This window comes from Buteo buteo, chromosome 8 (genome assembly GCF_964188355.1).
Source record: "Buteo buteo chromosome 8, bButBut1.hap1.1, whole genome shotgun sequence".
NCBI classification, from domain to species: domain Eukaryota; kingdom Metazoa; phylum Chordata; class Aves; order Accipitriformes; family Accipitridae; genus Buteo; species Buteo buteo.
This window is the reverse complement of record NC_134178.1, coordinates 31,957,645-31,983,877: the sequence shown is the minus strand read 5'-3', so window position 1 is coordinate 31,983,877 and position 26,233 is coordinate 31,957,645. Positions and strand designations below refer to the sequence as shown.

Here is a 26,233-nt window from a genome sequence, read left to right as displayed (position 1 = left end):
TTCAAGTGTGACTATAACTTACAATTTTAAACTTCTATTTATGCCGTACTGCGCACTGGGCATAGTTATATATACTATCCCTTTTGACGCCAGGCCAAATTTGATACCTGATATGCTTTCTAGGCCCCTTGTAGAGATCAGCAGCTGCCGACTGGGATGACCTAGGAGCCATCAGACAAACTGAAAAAAAAAACCAAACCCAGAACAAACCCACCAAAACCCGTTTTGCAAAGAGGAAAAGAAAAAAAAAAACAAAAGGAAACACCAAACATCGATACCAAGAACGTAAACCCCAGACCTCAGAGGCTGCCTGGCTGCGAGGCAGAGAAGGCGCGTGCTTGGGCGCCGCTGCCGGCAGGTGGGCTCGGAAAGGCCTCGTAGGAGCCGAGCTTCCTGCGGGGCGGCGGAACAGCAAAGCCCAGGGAGGCAGCTCTTCTCCTCCTCGCCCCGCAGCCTCCCGCTCCCCAGCACCGCCCGGGCGAGCAAGATGAAGTGGAGGAGGGTCGCGATCGTTGCCGTCTTGCAGGCACAGCTCCCGGTCACCGGTAAGGCAGGCTTTTATTTTGCGAGGAGCTGTTTTAAAGCTCCTTTGAGGAAAGAGCACAATGTTTTTCTGGTGGGTTCACCACCATTTTGGTAGCAGGAGGGTATCTGCATGAGGACCTCAGCCACGTCTGTCCTCCTCATCGTGGCTGGAATCGTGGCTGCCTGTGAGCGAGGCGGCAGGACTCGTTGTGTTGAACTGCACTGCAACAGAGAGACCCTCTGGAGGGCTGGGAGGAGGAGGCGAGGACAGCCATTGCTGTCAGTGCAGCCGCCTCTTCTCCTGCGGGAGTGACTGCTCATTTAATTACGAGTTAGTTAATTTGTAATTAAATAAGGCTCTCGGCCCTCACTTGGGAAGCTTTCCTTGTGATTTAAAAGGGGAAGTTTGCTACAATAACGAAAATGTAGGCCCTTGCAGTAATCTGCACAAGAGAGGCTTTTAATTTAGTTAGGTAAAATTAGAGCCGTTTTGCTCGTAACGGTGAGTTGGGTGGTTGGTTTGCAGTAAATGGCATACATGGCAGACTGGAAATGGGGGTGTAGGTGACAAGAAAAAGGGTAGGGTCCTTCCTTTCATGTCTCTGCCTTCATGCTTGTCTCTGCTAGACACAGCATAAAATGAAGTCATTTTTACCTTTATATATTTAGTCATGGTGGTGTATATGCTGGTCCTACTTGGGCAGAAAGTGAAGCAGCTTTGGTATGCACAAATCTTCAAAAGTCACGTTAATTTTGGGAGAGAAGAATGTACTTCTTAGTGGCTTAGTAGATCAAAAGAGCAACAAAGTTTACATCCAGAGAAGGCCTCAGCCACGGCCTGAATTTGGAGAAGTCAGCCAGTACTCGTAGGCCATGTTTGAGCGTGTGTTAAAGCAAAATCCACTGGAAGAGTTTACCCCACAATGTACACCCTAACTGTACTTAAGAAACACACCATCCTTATGCTGAAGAGCTTTGGCAACTGCCACAGACTTTTTATTTGAAAGTTTCCTGGAGATTAGAGAAGGGTTTTGCAGCTGCTTGCTAACACTGTGGAACGAGTTCTGGTAATTTGTGGAGGTTATGTTTCAGGAGGATTTTAAGCAGTCTCATATGCTCTGTGGTAGGCATGCCTTCTGTTCATCCTCCATTCAAACTCTGGGACCTCTGTCCCTTTCTGATATCTACTGTACTTAAGTATGATACTTCTTGTACATTGCTTCGTATCCATAGGTGCGTATAGGGCTATAAAAGTATGGAAATCACTTTAGTTCAAAAGGCATCTGCAAAAAATCTTTCTGCATTTTCTCCTTTTAATCTGTCACAAGGTATCAGTAATTCAGACTCCTGTTTGTACATTTTTAGCTGAAAACTTTTATTGAAAAACATATAATACAGTTTGCAGATGGGTAAAGCTAGCCCTGTAGGGGTTTCTGGTGCAAAGCTTTTAGGGGTATTCACACTCACAAAGAATACATGGGGTCAAATTTTGAACAGGCTACCCTTCCCATTGATTTGGAGATGGTTGCCTGTGGATTTGACGGGAAGTATTTTTGATTGTATACCTGTAATTGCTCAAAGAATAGTAGTATTTAGCCTAAGAGTATAGGTAGAATAGAAGAAATGTAGCACAAAACTTGTGGAATTGTTGCTACGTTATTGATGCAAAATACACAATAATAAAAATGTAAAATCACCATTAATTTAATTCAAAGATGAGACCAAACAGGTGGGTTTTTCAGCTCAGAGCTATGAACAGGGGAAGAGGTCACTCCTGCCTGAAGTGTTTTCAAGCCTCCTTAGAGTGAAGTGAACTTTTAGTTTTTCATAAAACAAGCTCAGAGCAGACAGAGATTCAGTAAGCTGCATACCACCTTAGAGTGAGTTCATTCCACTTCACTATAATGCATTTTGTGCTTATTCTTCAAATGGTCAATTGAAAGATGCTACCAAGAGTGGGACTGATGAACTTGCAAAGCTTTTCCTTTTGATCTTTTGAGTACTGAAGTAAATGTCAGGCATGAGAAAAAAAAATTAAAACAAGTAATTCTAGAGATGGACCACAAATTCTGATGCAGATTTTGAATTATTGACACCAGACCACAAGTTTCAGAATGCTCAAATTTGGCCTTCAAGCAAGTACAGAGGGAAGCAATATCATACACACATTTGGTTTTCTGCAATTCCCCCTTCAAAGTTACAAAAATGTACATCTGGAAGTTTAGCTGAGATCCTCCTGTAACCCTGTTAAAAAGTGCATAAAAGTAAAGAATTTGCATTTCTGAGCAGATGACTTTATTAATCATGTTGTTTGTTGATACATAAGAAGAATATTAAAAGATTTCTACCCAAGTACCACAATTAAAATGGAAGAAATCTTCATACGTTTTACAGAGCGCTCAATCTGAAGTATTACTGGCTTCAATAGCAATAAAACAGTACTGTGGGCAATATTGGTTGGTTGTTTTAGATTTTTTTTTTTAAGGCTGATGAGATGGCACTTTGATTTGTACAAGTACACAACATACACATGTATATAAATATATGTGCAAGAGTTTGAGGACAGCCCTTGCCTGTTTTTCACTTCTTTACGAAATTACTTTTCTCAGTATTGTCTGCTAAACAGAATTGGACAGTGTCCTGTTTTTTGCTAACTCTGCGGAAACTCAAATATGTCAGCCTTTGGCAGATATTACTTGCACGGCTTATTTTCACAATGTTTTGCTGCTCTGCATAACTGTGTCTTCTGCCCATGGGGCACCAGCATGCCAGGAGCCTTTTTTTAATCAGTTCATGGACAGGAAGATAAAATAGACAGGTGATGGGTCTTAGGGTTCATTTGTTCCTTCCTTTTCATCAGATGACTTAGCAGGTCTGCAGACTATGAGATTTGTAAACTAAAAGTTGTTTACAAGCCTATCTGGGAAATCCAAACAAGTAAATACAGACTTTTTTGGCTACCATCCCTATGTCCTTATGTGCTGTCTTAAGTTCTCCTAGCTGAATTCTTGTTATACCTAGCGGAAAAAAAAATGAAAGGCTTAACTTTACATGTTTTATTTCCTTTTTTCCCTGCCTGTTCACAATGATTCATTAATAATTCATGAAAAACTATGAACTGGCACATTAGCGAATAGAATAAAATGTAGGCAAACGTAGCATTTCTTTGTAAAGGGCCATTTGTTGAGCTCTTGCAGGGCTATATTCAATTCTCTAATGCTTGTTATAGAGTTAGCGCTTTCTATCTGAACCCTTCCAAGCAAAATTCCTAATGAGTGAAGTAACAAGTTAACAATCGCATTCCTTTTGGTCTGTCATGTATGCTAGATGGGAAGTATATACAAAATGGAGAAAGCTATCTGAAAAAATATTTTTATTTCTTCCATGGAAGTGTGTCCTTCTTAAGTAAGACTATGTGGATAAAAAGCCAAAGTGGGGGAAGAATAAGAGGTTCACTAGCAGCTTAAAGGGGATGAGAACTTGATTTATGAATGAACGTTCATGTGAAGAACACTTTTGACAGCTGTTTTCTGTTATTCACACAAACTTGAATTGTGATTAGCACAATGAGTAAACCCATAAGCAAGGAAAAAAGAGATATAGATATATATATACATTTTGTTTCCGATCTCCAAACTGTAATCAAATTCCCTTTAAAAAAGAAAGAAAAAAATACTTGTTTGCACAATTGCAGACAACCATTGAATCCCCTTCCCCTCCTCCAATTAATGATATATTTGAACGTCTATATTGTATGTAGAACTGTAAGACATGTCAGCGATTCTGGCAAGAAAATAGAATACATTTTTAGGGTCGTATGAATGGGAGATACAACTTCTTAAAAATACATAAAATATGTATCCTGTTAAAGGTATCTACTTTGTCCGTGTGCATGTGTACTTGTAAGCATATTGTTATTTTCACTGTTCTACTGATATCACTTCAGTCGATAACTAAAAGTTTCACTGCTGTTTGTTTTTAGCATTAAGAAAACAATTTATGCCATTCCAGAGTCTGCGAGAAGCTGAAATTTTGCAGACTTTTCTGATTTGCACTGTTGTATCATGTAATATTTTGAGACAGGGTTTGAATATTGTTTTCTTAATTAAATTCAGTTCTGCTTCTTTAAAAAAATACGTAGTATTTTTAGCTTTTAAAATATGACAGCCTAAATCAGATTTTTTTTAGGAAAGCAATGAAGGCATTTAACTCCACTTTGTCCTATGCAACTGATTTATAACTTCATATATAACAGATAAAATGTGCAGGCAAATGAAAAGCTTAGTTTGCAGTTCTTCAGTCTACTCACTCAAATGCACAGATCTTGGGAGACAGTGAAAATGCATGTATTTAGCCACATACAATGGATATATCCATCTTTGTGAAAGTTAGACTTACCAATGTGTAGTTCTTTCGCTCCTTTGACAATTTAGCTATTAAAAATAGAATTGAAAACAGCTAGCTCCTAAGCCTCAGATCACAAGTACTGGTGTCTATGGAAGTTCTGTTTAAGGGATAGAAGCTATCTCAATTTTTGAACCGTATAGATTGGAAATATTTGAATCTCTACAAGTTTCCTAGGAATAAACCATCAACCTTTGAAGTCCTTTATGTATTTTGTTCTCGATACTTTGTTATATGTTTGTCAAGTCTTAGGAGAAGAACAGCATGTTTGGAATTTTCCCTCTTTGTGTACTTTTGGTATGTGAGAGTATGTTAAACATTGTGCTTCTGGCAAGCAGGTTGTGAAGCCTGATGAAATGCTCATGCTATTTGGCCTATTTCTTTCATGTGATGTAACTGTAGTGAAAACTTCATCTATATCCTGACTCTTTCTGAGTAACAGAACATTTTTCAATTTGTTATATTTTCAAGTGAAGGAGAAGCCATAATGATAACACAATTCTTTGAAAGCTCAGGTAATACGGAGGTGAAATATATACCAAATTAGAATTTGATGGAAGCCAACAAGGGAGAAAGGCTGGAAAATTTTCAACGAATGATAGCATAAACTGTAGTAGGACACACTGAATAAGTCTAGAAGGTTGCTAGTTGTCATCTATGTTTTTTTTTTAAGAAATCTCATCATATATGATTTACTTGAAATTCAAGCTGTTGTCTTAGGTGAAAATCTAATCTTTTATTCACCATAAATAAACCTTTTGAGTTTCCTGGTCAGGTTTCCTATCTTGTAAAAGAAATCTTGAAAATGCAAGCCTGCCTGGCTCCAGAAACAGAAAAAGAGCAAACCAGCTATATAACCTGTCAGTTATAATTTTTTGTTTCTTTTTTTAAGGCAATTGCTATTTTGGAGGGGAGGTGATAGGCTAGCCTGCCTCAGGATGCTGTGATGCTTGTGGTTGGAAAGCACTGAAAATAGTTTTCTGGTCAAAAAGAAAAGCACGTCAAACATTTGGAACTGGAAAACGCTTAGAGAAACTTTCCTAAGAGCCCCAAAATTTGAATCGTAAAAATGAATTAACAAATCTTATTATTTAAAAAAAAAAAAGTCAGAGTAATGGACTGAAACACTTTTCTAATGGGATAAGATGCGATATCTAGGAAATGAATAAGGGAATACTAATTTGGGTGGTGTTTTATTTCAAGTAAGTGTACACTGGCCATTGAATAAAGGAAAGAGCTATGTGACTAAAAAAAAACCCTTTCTGGCTGTTCATCCAAATTTTATAATCAATTTGTTTCAGCCAAGAGTGTGGGTGTTTTGCATTCATTTCACTTAGAATGTTGCTGTCATTGGCATGACAGCCAAACCTAAAATAAACAAATATTTCTAAAAATGCTTCCCAAATATTTAATGCATAAATATGTATTGTAAATTCATTCCAGTTCCCCATGATGTGTATCTCTTCACAAAGCAAAGTGAGGCTTGGGAGGGGCAAAACAGAAAAATGTCCAGTTGGTAACTATTAGATGGGTGAGAGCAAACCCTCATACTTGCACAGGTCCTGCAAGTGGATCGAGGTCCTTTGTGCAGGCGTCTGTATATAGGAGCGAGGCCCAAACTAATTAGCTACTTTGTTTGCAAAACATTTATTTTGAATTAGTTAATATAGAAATTCAGATCAAACTAAAAATTAACTTATGATAATTTATTACTTATCAGATCAATTTGAAGCAAGAGTTTGGTATAGTGTGACAACGTCACTTTTTAAATATGCTTGGCAAACATCATTTCAGTGAAAGAGGTCAACTTCCTAATGTTAGATACTGCATGTTGCTAGTTATCAAATGTTTGTTTTGTCATTCAGAAATAGCTGAATGGTTTCAATGATGTCTTTAAAAAGTATATGTAAATTCAATTCCTGGGCTGGGACCTTACAATTCATAATTAATACAGCAGAATTTTAAACCTTTGCAAAGAAAAATTTCGACTTGTATCATATTATACATTATAGTCATGTAATTACTATAATATTAGATCATTTTTTTGGTTGCATATCAGCAAGCTTCAGTCAGAGGACCCAACATCAAGTCTTTGGTAGAAGTCATTTCTGTGTCTATCTGCTATGTGTTGCTGCAATTTACATTGTTTCCTGTCCAGCCATGTAAAACCAATTGCAAGAAAGGAGTCTTACCGGAATTATGTGGAGTCATCTACCTCTCTTTCTCTCTGTCTCTGTTTCTCTCTCCATGGTGTGAATTTACGCAGTATCATCGCTTTGGGCTTTTATTTAAGTAAGGTAATTTCACCAGCACTTTGTGCAAGCATGCAGGTGCAGTTCTGAAGATTGAAAAAGTAGAATAAAGTTTTGCAAGTTGTGTTAAGAATCATATTCTGAAGGAAGGAAGACAGGATACAGAGAGAGAGAAATATTATATAATTGGTATCTTGTGAAAAAAAGCCTACCTAAAGACAGTTTCTAAGAAACAAGCAAACAATTCTGTGAATTACTCCAAGTATATAGTTGCTCTGTTCATAAAGTTTCTTGTAGCAAATCAGTTTCTTTTGATAATTTTTTAAAGAATGTTATTTCAATTCTACAGATTTCTTCCTAACAACTTGCTGCTAATTTTCATGATTCATTTGCTATTTTAAGGTTTATTACCCAAAGGTATGATACCTGACTGAGTTAGTGTGCACAGGTGAACTCATTCTAGTCATTATACACTAGAACCTGCTAAGGGAATTTGTAATAAAAGATTTTCAGGAGAGGTGTATGGGAGTGGTGCTGTATGAAGTAATGTAAGTATGCATTTTTCTGATTGTTTTTTTATTAAAGCTTTTTATTTTCATATTTCTCAGGAAGTGCAACAATTCTTGCTATTAATATTGGTTCAGCACTTAATAGTCTGTTGGAATTTGAAGAATTACAAATGCAACACAACCAAAGTAATCCATGTGATCATTAACTGACTTTGGAGGCTGATACTAGTGATAGATTTGACCTCATGCTTGTTTGTTACTTGCAATTTTTTCTCCTCATTTACCTGTAACATGCTCTTCATTAGTAATGGGCTTCTGGTTCTTTCAATCTCTCTCTGGATGTGTAAATTCTCTGCATTAGTTTTTCTGGGGAATGAAGGATAAGATGAATAAAGGATAAGAATTAAATCTTCGCAGTGGTAAGCTTAAAGAGAATTGGTGAAAGTAAATGACATAAATCCACCATTTTCAACAACTGTCCTGTGATTTCCTTTTTCCTGAGAAGGAAAGGTAGTAATATCCCATCACAAGTTGCCTAATTTTTAACTTCTTGAAACCATTGTTCTTTTAAATGTAAAACTGAGCATTTGGGTATTATAAGCATGACTAGACCCAGTAGACCAGAGAAGGTAAGCAAGATTAACCCATCTGGATTGCAAGCAGAAGATCAAACACCATTCCAGTTAATTTAAAAAATGAGCATCTAATGTATGCCATAAAGGCTTTCTGGAATTTAGCTTCTCAAAATAAGCATATAAAATAGAAAGGAAAAAATATCTCTAAATCTCTTTCAATAAAATCAGGTTTAATTATGCTTTCGGTAGGACCCAGTCTCTGTTTGAGACTTCTATTTGAGTAGGGAGGTGATAGGAGCTTTGTCTACACACGCACAGCATGCTGTACGTGAGCAGAATTATGCAGTGAACACTAGCACCCATAGCACAATGCCGTAACCTTGTCCGTGTGGGTCAAGGCACATATGGGTGGCTGTGGACTGCCAGCAAGCTGTAAAAGGCACTCGCTTGAAAGCTCAAACCACTGCACGGAGTGATTGCTTTTGCGTCCCCAATTTTGGCAGATGCCCTCTACTTTCTGCATCAGGCTCAATACAGTTTGCTGAGAATATGGATTTCTTTTTCCCTTGCAAATTAGGAGTAATTTTATTGAAAATAGCACAACGTTGTCCATTTTCTTTATACAGAAAGCTTGCGAGAGAACTCAGAGTAATTTGTTTTAAGGCAGCTGCTTCCCAAATGATTAGCAATGCTGTCTTAGATGTGATCTAAAGTTCTGATGAAGACTGCTTGTAACTTCAAAATTATGGTCCATCCCGAAAAGTTTGAAAATAACTGCAGACCTTCAAGAGTTCTGCTTTTTTTTTTGAAGAGTTTTGCCTAAAATATAATGAAATATGGAAAGTTATGCATAGTCAGTTCATTACTTGACTTTTTTCCTGAGGATGCATTTTGATCCAAGTGTTTCTCCTTGCACTCAAATGTCAAAAAAAACAGGAGTCTCTCACAAAATTACTTCTCTCTAGAAGCAGCAGCTTTAATTTACCTTGTTTTGAATTCTCTCTTAAATTTCAGATGTCTCTGGTATTAATATGAACTAGGCAGAACCGGAATTTTCCCTCTCTTGTCTGTTCCTGCAGCTAAGTTAATCTCTTTTCTTCTAATAACTCAGATGTTATTTTACTACTTGCCTCAAAAAACCGGCAGCACTACAATGCATTTGTTGCTGCTGTTAGCTATGTCTCTTATGATGGAAAAGCAGCAGCAGATTTTCAGGCTTGAGAAAATTTTTTCTTTTTTTTTCTTTTTTTTTTTTATATAACTCTTAAAGAAGTTACAGATATGAACCTTCAGCCCTATCTTATTGTAACATCTTTTCCAGGGTGTTTTTATCTGATTTTATCTTTCTCAGCTGCAAAGAAGTAGCTAACAGGTTTGTCCCCTTTCTCTTTTGCTCTTTTTTTTACATCTTGGGCTAAATGTCTATTTGTTAGACATGATGGCTTTAGTAGAATGAATATGAAGTTTAAAATAGGGCTTAAAGGGAAGCAACTTTATGCAAAACTTTGCAAGATTTTAAATTCCACCCCCACCCCCACTTGTTTTCCACCAGGGTAAACCAAACCCTTCCAAAGTATTTGTGTGAGACACCAAACAAAGTCTGTCAGCAATTAGTGTTCTGCGTTTGGCAAGAGAGAAACCCAGATTCAACTCCTTATTCTGTCTGACTTGGAGCAGGATCTTGAACGGGACTCCCATGTGCTAAGCCATTTGAGGGACACTCACTGGTGGTGATGAGAAATTCTAATGGGAGTCTATAAACATTCCCTAATTAAAGTGCCATCAGAATTTGTACTGGGAAGTGTTTCTGATGACCTGGATAAACCTATGCCAAAAAAACCCCAAAATCTCAACTTCAGTTGTAGTATTTTATAGGGTCAGTTTAATCCTTTGCAGCCAATTAATGGAGTATATGTATCTAAGAGTTTCCCCATCCACCCTTGCAAAAATTGTTGTGCTCTCTTTACTAGCGACTGTATTTCAGCATGACTAGAATCCCTAAGCAGGCTCCTGTGTGGGAGACTGTTTGCAAAATGGGGCATGGAGGTGGTTCTGTTCTCTTATGCATGGGTATATACAAGAATAACATCAATATGAGTACTGATAATATATGCTTATATTATTGATGATTCTGCCACTTCTGGAACCACATGTAATTATACAGGACTGGAAGATTTAGAAGAAGGTCCTAGGCTACTAAATCTTAAGGGTATGCAGGGATCTGAGGGAATCAGCTATATGAAGTACAATCAGAAGACGCGGTCTCAGAAAGCCCAGTACGTGCGCTGACCTTTCTTGGAAGAGGATTATCTGGAGCCAGAAAGGAGGACTTCAGGTACTTAAAAAGATTTGGCAAGTAGCTTCACCTCTAAATGTGCTGTCTACATGCTGTAACTGTAATGTGGGGATGGTATTTAATTTCTGTAAAACTTTCCCCTTCTAATTAGGTCATGTCAGTGTTTTAGTAAATGCTGCTTATTTAAACATACCTAAACTAGCTTTAAATTAGCTATCTTCTTTAAGCAGCTCCCCAGTGGTGTCAGGAGGAGTTTTACTTCAGATAACCTGCTTGGGCATTTACCAAACTGCTCAGCCAGATTTTTGCAGCTCACACAAAGATCTATGCTGAAGGAAATATGCTGTTATCAGCTAGTTGAAAACCAATTTAGTGATGTTTTTGTGAGCCGCTGCTGCCTCCATAATGACTGCAGCATATACAAACATTTTTGGAAAGGAGAAAGTTTCTCATTCTGTGCCTTTGGGTTCAGTGGGGTTTTCACCTCTTTTGAAGCTTTAGGGTCGTACTATAATAAAAATATAGTAGTGTTCAGCTTCATCCATAGTTAGAATGAATCTTATACCCAAGGAAAAGAGTGCCTCTAAGTAGCTATACTATCTAGCTTTTATTTGTCAATTTGCATGTATATATGGTTTTACAAAGTGGTTTTAATGAAGTCTGCAGTTAATTAATGTTTAATTCCTAAAGTAGTTTTGTGTTGAGGTTTTAATTTTCAATGTTTTTGTTTAACTCCTCATTATCTTGTTTTGTTGTATTTCTGACTATTTTAAAAGTATCTTCTGGTGCTTTTTATCTCTCTGATTAGGGAGATTGCTAATAAGATACTAAGAAAAATCAATACAAATGGAATGTAAAATTTTAATTTGGGAAGCTTGAACTTTGGTATCTTGTCTGAAGGATTTGTAGATAATTCTGACAATTCCCATCATCCTCGCTGCTCTACAAAGTCTTTCACCCCTTGGTGAAACAGTGCTATTTTTTTAGGTAAAGCAAGACAATGGAAAAATGGGGTCGCAGGTTTTGGACTTTTAATTGCGGATGATTTACTGTGTAACCTTTAGAAAACCACCGGAATGTGTGTAGGCTTTCCAGTAAATCAGTGTCCAAGCTTAATCAAGATGGGCCGCTTTGCTAGCTGTTTTTGTTAACTTTAAATTGCTTATCCAGTTGATGATATACAAATAATGCTTAGAAGTGTTAACACACGTAGTCCTGAAGACTGTATGCTATTTTAGAATTTGATTAATCAACAAAGAGGATTATTTGCCTATTTTATGATGGTGTTTTGTAAACTGAGCTCTATCAAGTATCCTTTAGATCCTCCAGTGTAATGTATTTTATATATAGGAAATTAAAATAGTGGCTACGTCTAATTTGCTGCTACATTCACAGTGACCCTTACTACTTACAGGACAGCCTTTGCTTGCATTGGGAAAATGGCCAATCTTTTTCCTTCCCTCTCTTTTTAAAAAACCTCTATCATTCTAGATTCAATTGAACTGATGAGAGAAACAAAAAAGTAAAAGCTTAGTTAGGGATATGCTGTTAGTCTTCCTGAAGTGAAGAGAGGAAAAAATAATGTCCTGTACAGACTGTTATTTCACACTTACAAAGCATCTTGAGCTCTTTAGAAAATGTGCTGTAGAGATGAAAACATTTATTTCATCCCATGCAACACATGCATGCTGTCACTGTTCATGCCAGTACAGCTCTAAACATGACAGTGTTTAAGCTGTTTGGCATCTGAGTGTTATTGTTTAGGGACAGCAATATTGGAATCACAAATGTAATTGGACAATTATTCTAGCCACCTTTTACTCCCATGAGAATACCTATGCTAGCACCTGATGATTGTAATGTCTAAATATCTCATTTAGACTAATTAAAACATACATTATTCTTAATGGAAATAGTTCTTGCTATTTCAGAAGATGTTGAAGCCCAGCTCTCAGCTGTCTGTCTTCCTATAACTGCATGCTGCTTTTCTCACAGGTAGCTCCTGGCTGCTGAGGACTTGCCCTATGCATTAACTATTAACCAGGCATCAAGGCAAGGACTTCCTTTGGGGATTGACTGCAGTTTATTTGCTCAGTGTATGTAGCCTCTTTAGCCTCAGGCGCCGAATAGAGCACCTTGGTCTTGAACTCCATGGTCTCTGGCTTCTAAGAAGCGAAGTTGCCTAAGGGGACCTATACTTCAGCAGAGCTTTTGTTCTGGGTGTTTTGGCTTATACAGGGTAATATCTGTAATGTGGCTTGGAAAATGCTCAGTGCATGGCACTTACCTATTGTCTGCGTCGTATGTGAGAACCAGAGGGGTGCAAGCTTGCCTGAAAGCTACTTCGGATTTTTTTTCCAAAGCCTTTCAGTCTTGGGGTCTTGAGCTGAGAAGAGAGGGAAAGTGTGAAATATTTGGCATTAGAGCCCTAAAGTCAAGTGGCACTTTGAATGGAGTTCATGTATAACTCATCAAAACACTGCCTCTTCAACATCTGTATGTAGAGTGTGAAAGAACACCTACTTGTATATTCGTGCAGATGATTTCAGACAGGTGATTTTGCTGTCTAAAATACACTGGGAGGAGAGAAGATGACCTGAAAATGAGAGTGCACATTATAAAAAATAGCTATAAACTGGTTGCTGAATTACTTTGGGGGGATCAGAAGGATTCACACCATCCAAATAGTTTGGGCATAGGTTATTCTTTGGGCAAAGGGGGTAGAAGCTGAATTCTTACTTGGGAGCAGTTTGCTGAGTTTATGGAATGGACTTTTTATTACATATTTGAGAGGTACACAAGAATACCCAATGTTTAATCAATCATATTACAGATATATTTATACTATATAAGTTAATGGCTAGATGAAAACACAGATGCTATTGATGTTGCACAAGTGTATGCGCAGAAAGCAGGACGAAAATGTGTGGATGTGCTTGTAAGCATGTGTTACAGGCAGATCTGTGCAAACCCATTAAGTTCATATATGCTGTTTGGTATATTAGCATGAAAATTTGTTTCACTTCCATTATTGAAGCCATTTTTAAATGTAGATTTAATAGGAATCAAGGATGATCTTTAGCAAGTGTTTGTTTACTGCTATATGCATATGTATTAAAATTACAAAATCTATTGATAGTCTTTCATCTTTTATCAGATAAACAGCAGTTTTCTGTGAGTAAGTGAAGTTCTACTATTACATACATGCAGCCCAATGTGGGGGGAATAATGTTTTCTCAGCAGGTGCCAGAGATAATGGAATATTTCTTTTTTAAGCTTGACATTACTATTTCAAAGACAGTGAGTGCTATTGCCGCTGGGACCTCCTGTTCTATTCTTCTTCCTTTCCCTTGCCGAGTACTACCTGGATTTTGTCTGTTATAAGCAAGAGGTGTGGGTATATCTTTCTAGTTATTTACTTCCCCAGCAGTAACACATCTGAGATTTATTATTATTTCTGTAATAGTAAAGACTGCTATTAAATGGTTTGAAAATCCCAACAGAATTTGGGAAATCCAGAAATGTGAATTCATAAATACCTTTTTAAGTTTCATTATATTTGAAAGACCTTACTATGTGTATATCCCTGGACGTTCTTCTACACACACATATGTAACGTCTTGCATGTGTCCAGTGCAAGTCAGGCATTCCCAGGTATTCTTACAACCTGACAGGCTGAACTTATAACCTGGTCTCTACTTGAAGTCACTTTTTGAATGAGCAACACAAACTTCTTTCCTGTGATGATCTATGTATGTATTAAAGATTCATCTGTCCTGATTCAACTTTCCAGTATGAAATTGCAATTTCAGTATTTATTCTGTGAGCTAGTTTACAAGTGTCTTATTCACCCTTTCTTAGGACAAAGTCTTGTAAACCCTATTTGTGCTCTTATTTTTCATTCATCTTATTTATTAATTTGCTATTTTTTAATACAAATCCGAGATCACAGTAACTGACCAATTACCTTATCAAATTCACACAAGATGTATACTCACAATAAGAACTGCTACAATTAAACCAAATACTTTAAGGTATATGTGTATTAGAATGATATACAGGTCTTAACTGAACCACAGGAGTTTCTGCTTGGGTAACACAAATATTAATGACATGTGAAATAGTGCTTGATAACATCCAGTTTGCCCTGATCTGTGAAATAAAATGTTAACATAATTGTTGAAAAAAAAATCAGATGCAGTACAATTTTCTAATATTAAAAAAGTTTTTATGTGTGTGCCTGTCACCTTTTAGAATTGCATTACTGGAAGTTAAGGGCTAGCAAACTTCCTGGCTTTAAACTATAGAATTTGTTGTATAACAAGAGCCTGCTAAGAGTAACACTTTTGGTATTCTTTTAGAGAAATCTGTAATTTCTGTGCTGTAAAAAAAGCTTTGAGAGAGAACAAAATTCTCTCGGTCTCTCTATGTGGTCAGATTTGCTTTATTATCCCTGAAGGACAGATTGGGAAATGAAAATACAAAGAATCAAAACAGCTTTCCTCAAACCTCATAGCATAAGAATTTAGAATAGAAGAACTAAATGATTGTTACTGAGGATAAAATAATGATTTGACCTTCTCACTGGGTTTTCTGATTCAGATGATGTTCATATAATCTAGTGAAGTACATTCAATAGAGTGTATTTTGGATGAGAATAATACGTGAATGTGGTTATGTAAGCAATTAATTTATTCCTTTAAAGCTGCACCTGTCCCTTTGTGTGATCTGTGTCCAATTGTTCTTCTGTTTGGTATGGAAGTAGTTTGGGTTTTTATGTTACGGTTGGCTTCATGTGTCCCACTCTCTAGAATGTAATGCTGTATTTCAGTAGCAATTTAGTTTTGGCAGTGAAAATAAAAAAAAAAGAGAGAACTGTTTAAAACTACTGCTGCTTCAGGAGAATTTAAAACTGAGAGTGGAGAAAGGAATAGTACAGATCCTTTTAATGGAATTGTGAGACACAAGATTTTTGTCCCCTGTGTATTGCTTTCATGTACGTGCTCTCTGAACTCTCAGTGGTGTGGGAAGAGCAATGGTAGTTGCAACTAAATTTAAAGAAAGTGCTTTTCAACAGCCTTCTTGCTTGGATTCATTGAACAATAATGGACGTGAATATGTTTAATTTCAGAATTTTTGTTGTTGATGACCTTTGTGAGCCAGCTTACAAGTACGAACATAATGCAGCTCTGTGACATGCAGACTCTAAAATTTACATCAAGCCCCAGTTTTCTGAATCATAACAAGTCTGAAGTCTGTAGCATAGCAATAACTGCCTCTACAATTACCATTAAATACAAACAACTTGTCTGTTGAATTCAAAATGAAAAAAAGAGCATAATGTTTTATTTTGATACTACTTCAATAAAATGTTCAATTTCATGACAGAAGATATCTAGACAATTGATCACAACCATGGCAATTCTGTCAGCTCCAGAAAGGTGTTGATGGGTTGGTTTCTTAGAGCAGAAAGAAGTCAAGACAGGAAACCATTAGGCCATACATCTACTTGGCTGTATGTAGAAGACTGAGACATACTGGGCTACAAGGAGGGAGACAAGTCTAATTCATTGTGCCGTCTGGTAAGAGTAGAGTAGGGTGATGCTCTGCCATAGGGAAACACACCTTAAGTATGTCTTTTTTGGTCAGAGAGGCCTGTTCACGTTGCTTACCCCAAGGTGTAGGTCATTGCCACAATCATGTTCCTTCTTCTCCAAGTGGACCACTGCTGGTGGGTGGATTGTGTGGGGTCATGAAAGGAGAGAGGCCTCAGTGCTGTGTTGTTCAGTGTGTGAGATGTTGCCTTCATACCCAGCGTCATGTGTCAGAAACTAACTGTGTAGAGTGTTGCACCCAGTGTATGAAATTAATCTAGGTTGGCTACACCAGACTTTTGACTATTATTAGCACCTCAATAAGTATCAGTGTTGCAATATGAATGGAAAATCTGCTAAAAGCCTCACTGCAGATGGACTCTTTTGTGAAAGCAGAGAGAAAGAAGCCACTTCGCAAAATCAGTCAAGCTTTTTGATAGTTGTCATTACAATGTGCCTAACACATTTTGGTCTTGCAGTGTAGACAGGACTGTGAATTGTGTCTTCACCTTGTCCCTGAATTATGTGATAGCCTTTGGTTTTGGTTGGGCTGTAACATGATTTGGGAATGTGGCTTGACACCATCTATACTGCAGAATAAACTGTGTTCCTAGCACAGCTGAGCAATTACCATCTCATGAGTACCTTCTCCTCCCCCAGTGTAGACTTTTTTTTAATCTTTTAATGAATCAGCACTTGCTACTAATCGCATTACTTTCATTAATCTAATGATTTCTTAGAAATTAGAAGTGCTTCATAAGCATTACTAGGTCCTCACGCTACTATTCTGAAGTAGTATGTTCCTGTAATATCTATTCTAATGGGGTAAATCAAGGCACAGAATGGTTAATTACCTTTCAGAAAGTCTCTGGCAAAGCCAGCAATAAACTGCCAATTGCTTTAGCCATTAGCTATAGTATGTTTCTGGGTCTGAATTCATGATGGACTAATAGAATGAAGATTAGACTAGAGCAGGCAAGAAACTATTTATGCAAAAGTATATTTCAGGACCCTTGATTATGAGTTTTCAGCCAAAGCAAGGGGAGATGGTTTCATGTTGCAATTTGTGAACAAAACCAGTGATGTAAATAGAAACCCATGTTAAGATAAGGAAAGTATCTCCACGCAAGCTGTTGCAGCAAGAGTGAAGAGGACTGGGAGACACATGCAGTGCTGAAGCATGTAGTAGATGAGTTGTAAGATACTCTACATATCTTTACAACCACCAAATTAAAACAAAAATTAAAAATCATCAGCCAAAGCAAAATCTGATTGACAGAAAATAAGTGCCACATCCAGCATGCAAAGACCCAGACATAGCAGTATGACATAGAATGTGGTTAAAATCCATTCAGTGTTTCATAACAGAATGGTGGGGATGCTAAAAGGTTGCTGTATGGAAGAGTCCAAAAGGACAACTGCAAAGAAACATGGTAGTAAGGAGTGCGTGAGATTCATCAGTTAGCATTTAAGTTACGATAGAAAGGGCATTGGGAAAGGGGAATCTTACCTGATATCAGATACAAAATTTGAGACTGGTTGTTGAAAAGATAATATCTTTCTATGATACTACCCTTGTTACTGGGAATGCTACAGCTGTGCTGGAAACTACAAGAGTAAGGCAGCAGTAAGGATTTCTTTTAAGCAACCATCTGTTGGATGGAAATGGCAAAGTTGGCTTTTCCTTGAAAGATCTGGACATCAACAGCTGACGTTAGAATGGGGTCAAGATGAAAATAACTACCAAAAAACCTGCTGTGAATGTGTTCTTCTGTAGCAAAATGACAGATTGTTGTGTTATGGCCAGAAGGGAAATCTTTGTTTTGAGTCTGTTTTTTCTCTTGAAATGGCAATACTGCAACTGCTGTATTAAATTAAAGGCTTCAGTGGAAGGAAAGTGTATCAATCCACCTTCTTGATTTATTTCTTATTTTTGGCAACATTTTAATAGAGAAGTACACTTTCTTTTTGTTTCAAGCAAAACACATATGAAGACCAGTAATAAGGTCTTGAGTTCCCAGGGGATTGCTGTGAGACTGGATAGTGTGTCTGCATCAACCCAGATGACCTAGGATTAGTGCTGGGTAGCAAACCCTCAGCAAGGCTGCTGCTGGTCTTCCCAAAGCAGCAGGATGATGAACATTTGACTACCTCAAAGTGCTGGCATCTGTAACTGAAAAGGTATGTAAAGTTAAAACAGAAGGGGTTTTCCAAGGTGGTGAAAAGAAGTGGGGAGAGTGGGAGGCAGAGAAGCCACCATAAATTTTCTCCAGGCACAGAGGCTGAAAACGTTTTGAATTCTTCCCCTTTAGACTTGCCAGGCTAAGTTAATGGCAAAAATCAGAGGGGCTTTCAGGAAGGCTCTATGTGGGTGTAGAAAATGAAAACATGGTAAGGCCACAGTCTTCAAATTCATACAAAGAATAAGTTCAATAATGTCACGGGGTCTGAAGTTGTGATATTAATTTCCCTCTTATACAGGAAAACTGCAGTGCTTCTCACACTGCTGGGTGTCATATGATGCCGTCACATACCTTTCCCATTTGCGGTGTTTTTGGATCCAGGACTGTCACTGATCTGCCACGTGAACTTCAAACAGCCACTGCCTCCTTCTGTGCCAGTGCCCCTTACCAGCCTTTGTTACTTGTTTACTTGGATTCTGATTGTGTAGCACCTCATACAGTCCAGAAATTAATGCACTAATTGAAGCTAAGATTAAACAGAAACACAAGTCTTTGCAGGACTGAAGTATGTGCAGTCTTTTGGGGACAACTGCTGTATTTAAGCAGGTACATCTGTAACACCACAAACAGTATTGTCGAAAACTGCGATGATTGAGGGCTGGGGCCCTCAAGACTGTTTAATGACTTACGATAACAATCGAGTCTTGCTGTTATCATTTTATAGGTACTGAACACTCGTCAATGAGCAAAACACAACCCCGATAGTAAAGCAGGTTGCTATTGTGAGTTTCATGTGAAGGTAAACTGAATAGCTGAGTACCTCTGTCAAAAGTCTCTAGGTAATTTAAAGCAAGAGAGCTCAATATGTTTGTGATTTTGGTTTGGTTTTTGTTTTAAGTTTTCTGTCCATCTCCAGAGACAGTGGTGGTTTTTTGCAAGAGCATCTTAGAAACTATGTCTCTTCCACTGCTGACTTGTTTAGGCCAGAGAGGGTTTCAACACTGAGGCTGACCCCCTTTTATTTTCAATGTCTTTTGTGCACGGCCTCCAAAATACACAAGTTTCAGGCTGCTTTCCCCTCAACTCAGCAGAAAATGTTAGCGCTGCTGATCTCTGTGACAGAGCAACGGGTGACAAACTGCCTTGTCATTTCAATCAAAGCCACCCACACTTGTCATTAGATTTATCCAGGGTTAAACCGTTCATTACGCACCAGCCCAGGCTGCCCGGGGTAGCTGTTTTTCTTAATCTCTTGTCATAACTGTTGTAGGTTGGAGGCAGGAATGAAAGCACCTGCTGACTGAAGTGACAGCTTTATTCTAGGGGCTGGGGACTCAGCTGAAAGAAAAAACAAATGGGGACACAAATTACTGGGCATGCAGTTCAGAAGGATAATGCATTTTGTAGAATTAAGAGTTTGTTTAAAAGAAATCATACAGCAGTTCTCATCTGCTACTTCCTATATACCCTACTTTTTGCATGTGTTTTTCTATGTTCCTCTTGTTTCCTTCTCCCACATGAAACTGCTTTTTAGGGTTTTTTCTTTTGTTAAGAGACTTTACTGTTTTAACTGGAATATATTCAACAAAACACATTACCAATTCTTGTGCCAGTTTTTGTTTAAAAATGCAAATATATAAGAAAAGATGATGTAGACCCAGCTGATATAATCCATTTCACATTGTAACAGCACTACTCCAAATGCATTTTATTTTTAATTTTGCCATGTTATGTTTCAGTGTGTTAACTGTTTCTGGATTGTAAACTTACTTTTCTTCATCTTGTCTCTATAGTGTTAGGGTAATACAGTTCAGTGCCTTCTCTTGGAAGTGGGAATCTTGTTTTGAGTCTGATACTGACTTGCTTTGCCTCCCACTTACCCTACAGCTAAGTGGAAATAAAGATATTTATTTATTTATTTTTCATTAAGTACTCTGCTATTTGCAGTAAAAAGCCCAGCTATACTCCTGGGAGACAGCTACTCCCTGAGCAGCTAAGGGAGAAAAGAATAATTAGATTGCCCCACCCTGCCCCCGCCACTGGAAATAAAATGCTGTATTTGAGTTATTTTGAATAAATACATTAGACTTTTTGATCTGATAAAATTTACTACAGGTGTATTAGACTTGAATTTTCATAGCATGTTCAAATGCTAGGTATAGCGCATATATATTTTTTATAACTTAAACCACCTAAATTCTGGCAATACTGCCTACTATTTGTTGCTACTGGATAATTTTCAACGACTCAAACATCCTAAGCAGTTTTAGTGACCTGAGGTTTAAAACAATATAACCTATTACAGAGTGTTTTCTTATTTCCTCCTAGTTTGGCCAACCCCATGCAGATAAAAGAAGCATTTAAGGTAATAAATATATATAATTGTAGTATCTCTCTATATTATACAACTATTTTTAGCATGCATATTATATATATTAAAGATAATATAAAAATAAGTATATTCCAATATTGTTGAAGCTTTCCAAGAGAACATAGCTTGCATCTCAAAGTTGTGCTTATGGCCATTATGATTATGACCATTAAAATAAGGGCTTCTTTTCATACGGAAAAGCAACATTAGTCATCTGACATGCATCTTTCCCTCAGCACTCTGAACAACAGGACTTTTATCAGCGAAGTTTCTCTCTGCATGTAGAAATACAGCAAGTAGACTGGAATAGTTTTTAGGAACTTCCTAAAATTTTTCTGTCAGGTACCTGGTTTGTTCAGATCCTAGTATGGCATGGCAGATGTAGGCAGAGAGGTTTTAGAGCTGTTTATTTCACATGAGCTGTCACGCAGTTCTGAGATATGATGGGTGTTATCAGACACCCATTAAATTGTTTATAAGGTAGTGGCAGGTGACTTTTGGCCTGATACTGTGAGAGGTTTGGACTTAGACCTTCCATTGGGATGAATAAGAGCAGTGAGACCTCAATGGCCACACAGAATCAGGCCTTCTGTTGTTACACGGGATTATGTGGTTACTGATGGCCTGGTTTGAGTTTGATTGTAATTTATTACTGGACGATTTAAAATTGGAGAGCTTTTCTGCCAGATGTATGTGGAGTGGGGAGAAAGGGGAAGATGAAAAGAAGGGGAGGAGAGAACGAGGCAAATATTCTGTAAAAGGTTAAACTACTTGCAGAGACAGCTCAGGTGGAAACAAAAGGGAAAGCATCAGAGGGTAAGCAGAAAAGCATAAGATTAAGGGGAGAATTGTAGATATGATGGCTCAGTAACTTACCTTTATATCATCTTCATGTTAGAAATGATGCTGGGAAGCAAGCTGTGGTTCAGAGACAAAATGCAATTCAAATACTGCTTTGATTGTGACCTCTAAGGCAAAGGTAGAAATGACCTTCCTAAAGTTTTGCTTACATAGATGAGGATGAGCACAGAATCCCAGAGAGAACTCTGGAGTCATCTTGTAAGGATTGTGGTGGTTGAATCTCACACAGCATGAAGCTGTGATAGCAGTACCTCCCTTGCTGGCAAGTATGTAGGTTTGGATAAACATGTATGTTGTCCATCTGAACTGTTCACATCAGGGTTTGTTTTCCTCCCTTTTAACACTTTCTGTCCTCAGATATTTCAGTTACTCATACATTGGTTGTCCATAAATAATCCTCACTATTCCTTTGCTGACTGATAAAATTGGGATTGAACCTCTACAGGCTCAGTTCTGCATATGACAGAAGAATAGCAAACATGCTGCTAATACTTCAGGAACAGGAAGAGCAGCAATCAGTTACAAATCTGTTCGCCTTGTACCTCAGTGGGCTGAAATGCTTGCAGGATAAATTCTATGGGAAAGACACAAGAAAGGAACATGGGAAGTAAGACAAAATGCAAAGCAGCTTTACCAAAGATTGTTTGTGAGGATAATGAAACTGATTACTTGGTGAAGGATTATTATTTGTCTTCACGTAGGAATGGGTAGTGGATATATCTGGATCATTTTCCATGGTGCTACATGGAACAGAGAGGAGGGAGTTTAGTATGGGTATTGTAAAGGGCACAGTGGCTTGCAAGAAAGTATCAGTAGGACATGCTGCAGGAGAAAATTTGGGTCTGAAGAGATGATTAGTGAGAATCTTTAAGAACTGATCTGGATGTTACTATTTAATATCATATTTAATAACAGTGGCAGGAAAAGTAGGAGTGTGTGAATAAAATTTACTGATGACACAAGATAGGAACACGTCTTCAACACAGAAGCAGACTGTAATATCAGGATTTCATGGACTGGTAATAGTACAAAGAGGATAGACGTGCTATGGGAATGTGTAGGGCAGAAATTTGTTATACTAGTTGGGCATATAAGTAGAGAAGAAGGATTAGTATGTTGATTGTGTGCAGTATCATCAAAACTAGCAGTGAGAGAAGCCTCATAAAAAGAGATTCCAGGATATATTAAAAGCTCGGTGCTGTAAACTGGAATAATATTTATGTCCCTGCATAAAACACTGGTAAGACCACATTTTGTGTTTTGTTTTGATCACCCAAATACAAAAAGAAATAATACAAGTGGAACAGGTATGGTCAATAGCTGCTAGGAGGATCAGGGAAACGGAGATCCTGTTGTTCAAAGACCAATGGGCCTTGGCTTGCTTGGCCCCCAGTAGAAGGTTGCTACTCTTTCTGCAACAAGTGCTTTCGCAAATGCAGAAGAGAGAGGTCAAAGCATGTTTCCTTTTCTTTGGTAGCATTACCAGCTTAAAAGTTTTCTGCTTCTGTTCCAACCCTGTGCCATGCCTTTGCCTGCAGGCAGCAGAGCTGCCTGTGAGGGCCAGGAGGACCAAGGCCATGCAGCAGATGAAGGGTAAGGCTGGCAAGGGACAGCTCAGGGCCAAAGAGAACAGGGGCAGCTGCTTATCGAGATGGCATTGCCATACAAAGATACAGGGGATCTCTACTTTTATATTAAGCTAAAAAAATAATAATGTCAGAGCAAATCAAGTAAGTGTAAAATTAATGTTTAATTAATTGAAAATGGGAATTGGAAGACCTTTTGTGTCCCTTAGAGCAACTCAGGTTCTCAGTCCGCCAGGGAGCTGGAGAGTTAAACTGTGTACATGCACCCATAGCAGTCTTAAAATGGAACATGAACTGTGTTCGTGCACCTCTGGGATGGGATGATGAGAAAGCATTCTTGAGTTATACGTATAATAACTCATCCAATGAGTTGCACTTAGCTTTGTTTCAAAAATCCCAGGACATGGCCACCTTATTTCCCTGCAAATTATGCCTTTAGAATTAACAAAGCAGCTTTAAACTGATTAGCTCATGGGTTCCCTTCCCTCCTGTCGGAAGTACAAGGAAGAATTAGATGTAAATTGCTATGTGAAGTTCAGAGGAAGTTTGTACCAACTCTAATGATGCTTGAGTTCACCAACTGCTGTGTGAAGTTATTTCTTTTTTAAACTTTATTTGAATTGAATGTGAGTATTGCAGCACCTTGTATCTTTAGCTACATTTTGCTCAGTGGCAAGGTGTTCAGGTTGGCATGATTCAGATATGCCAGAAATGTCATGCTTGCTTCTTGAATGTGCTGCCTTCTGCCTTGGTAAACAAGAGGAGATAACTATTTACTTCTTAAAACAAAAACAGGAAAGTGAATTCTAATGTTTTCCCCTCTTCAAGCCTACTGCCAGTTTAGCGTGGATTTCTGCGCCCTACTCATGTTTCCGCTAGTGATTTTGATTGGGCACATCAAGCATTCATTTACTTTTAATGTGTTGCAATGCATATTAAAAGGAACTCATTCAAGGTATGAAATACGAAACACTCGAGTATCATTAATACAACAACATTGGATCCTGTTCCTTTAGCATGCTGCTGAATTCAGAGGGAGGAGGAGAAGAACCTTAGTCAAAACCAGCACATGTGAATTTTTTTTTTCTGTGTTTCTTTTCAGTGCTGAAGGCATAATAAGCTTGCAAGAAAACGTGGCTCTTGGAAGGAAGGTGATAGGTGAAAGATGGTAGCTTGGCTTTGTGTCAGAGTGCCTGAGATTGGCATTAATCCCTGCCTCACTATCTGCATAACTAAACTCAGTCCTGGAAAAAAATATTTACCCGGTTCTCTTTGTTACAGAACTGTCAATGTGTCATATTTTTGTCAAGTATCCTGTGCTTTTGTTTTTGTTTACTTTTGAGTGCAATCTAATTATTTATATAAGCCTGACTTTTTTTTTTTTTTTTTAAAGCATGTAGGGTTGGCAGTTCAATGGCTCTGCTTTTTCCACCATATCCTATGTAAATTTGCTTGTGCCTTGTCAGTAGCCCCATGCCTGCCTGCCTCTACAAATCTTTTCTGCCCTTTTGTAGCAGGTGCATTAGTCCTTGCTGCATACGTAGCTTTAGGAGTTACTGAATGCTTATTAATGGTCACCTGCACTGTCTCTTCTTGACCTCATTGCACCCTGTGGTTTTTGATCTGAAACTTGCAGAAATCCTGATGAGCTGGAAAGCTTTTCCGCAGTGGGAAGGGGTGTACTGGCAAAGAGGTTGGCTGCAAGACTTAGGTGGAAGAAAGTGTTGACAAGAGCTGTTCAGTAAACATCTCTGAGCGTTGGAGCATCACCAGGTTGTGACTCTAGCGTGCTGCTTGGGCAGTGGAACATATGTAGCTGCACTGTGGGGACTGAAAACAAGCAGAAGAAAAACCCACGTAGAGTCAGAAGGATGATGACTTCTGTGAACTCATGTGTTTCCGCGTGTGAGGCTGACTCCTGTGGGGTCCGCTGTTGCCTTTTATCGTAAAAGGTAGCATGCAGCAGAGCTGGTGCTTGCCCAGCAAACCTAAGCCACAGAAAACTCAGTTTTGACTTTTCAGTCAACTGGTAGGGTCAAGTCTGCAGTCTGATGGGCCTCTGTCACTCATCTTTTTGATTAAAGGCTAGTGTTACGGTTCTGTGCAATAGAGATGAAGGTGGTATATATCCTGGAGAAGTTAAATAAAAGTTATTTCCTTGCCATTAAGCCGTTGAATTTTCTCCATCTGAAACTGTGTAGACTGTATTTAAAATTGCGGCTGTTACAAGGTTTCATGTATAATTGTAGTGAATTAAACTTGTACATGCTGACCTTTTAATACCAGAACAACAGATCCCAAAATAGTGAGACTTAAAACTCTTCTCTGGAGTTAACTGGAAATCTTTTATCTGTTTTGATTTTTTTTTTAAGAGTTTTCTTATAACAGCCAGAATTCTTTAATTTTGAAAAGACTTATTGTTTGATATTAAAAAAAAAGACTTCATGAGAATTAAAAATTTAATATTACATGAAAATATACATGATTTTATTTCTGCTTCTGATATGTCAGGAAACCAAACCAAAAATGGTAACAAAAATATTTTGATTTTAATTTTTCAGAAAGAAAATGCTTGTAAGTTGTAATCTCCTCTGAACAGGTACTCTGAGCTGTTGTGCTCTATAAGCATTTAAGCAAAGACAGAACTGCCTTTTTTTTTTTTTTAATAACTCCATGGATACAAGTTAGCAGCATGAAGTATTAAAACTGTATTTTTGCTGCTCTTTTTAGTGCTGTAAGATCTTGTTTCTTTAAAACAAAAACAGCTACAGTGTTAGCAATGAAAACATCATTTTTATTTATAGCACATTGATAAACGTGGCTTGAACTTTTTAGAGTGCAAACTCAGCTAAACGTCTGGGGCACCAGAAGGTGTGAACTTCCATCACTAGAGTGACTTAGAGCACACTTACCATTTTCTTCGAAGTGCACTGGGACAAAATAATTCAGCTTTTCAGCTTTTTGGGGTGAGTTACCGGGTTCATCTCAAGGTTGAAAAGGATGTTCAAGCAGGCAATTAACTTACCAGTTTAAGTTAGAGCTTTGGTTTGCTGCTTTGAGTAGGATGTAATCTGGGC

At 38.0% G+C, this 26,233-nt stretch overlaps 1 protein-coding gene across 2 annotated transcripts in view; it reads left to right on the top strand.

The window, feature by feature from the left end:
- Window positions 1-307: 307 nt before the first annotated feature.
- Window positions 308-26,233, top strand: part of CD247 (CD247 molecule) — a 58,932-nt gene continuing 33,006 nt past the window's right edge. For both annotated transcript variants that reach the window (XM_075034017.1, XM_075034016.1), the window contains exon 1: window positions 308-545. In XM_075034017.1, coding sequence (XP_074890118.1) covers window positions 488-545 — 58 coding nt within the window. In that variant the 5' untranslated portion in view covers window positions 308-487. The remainder of the gene's footprint in view (window positions 546-26,233) is intronic.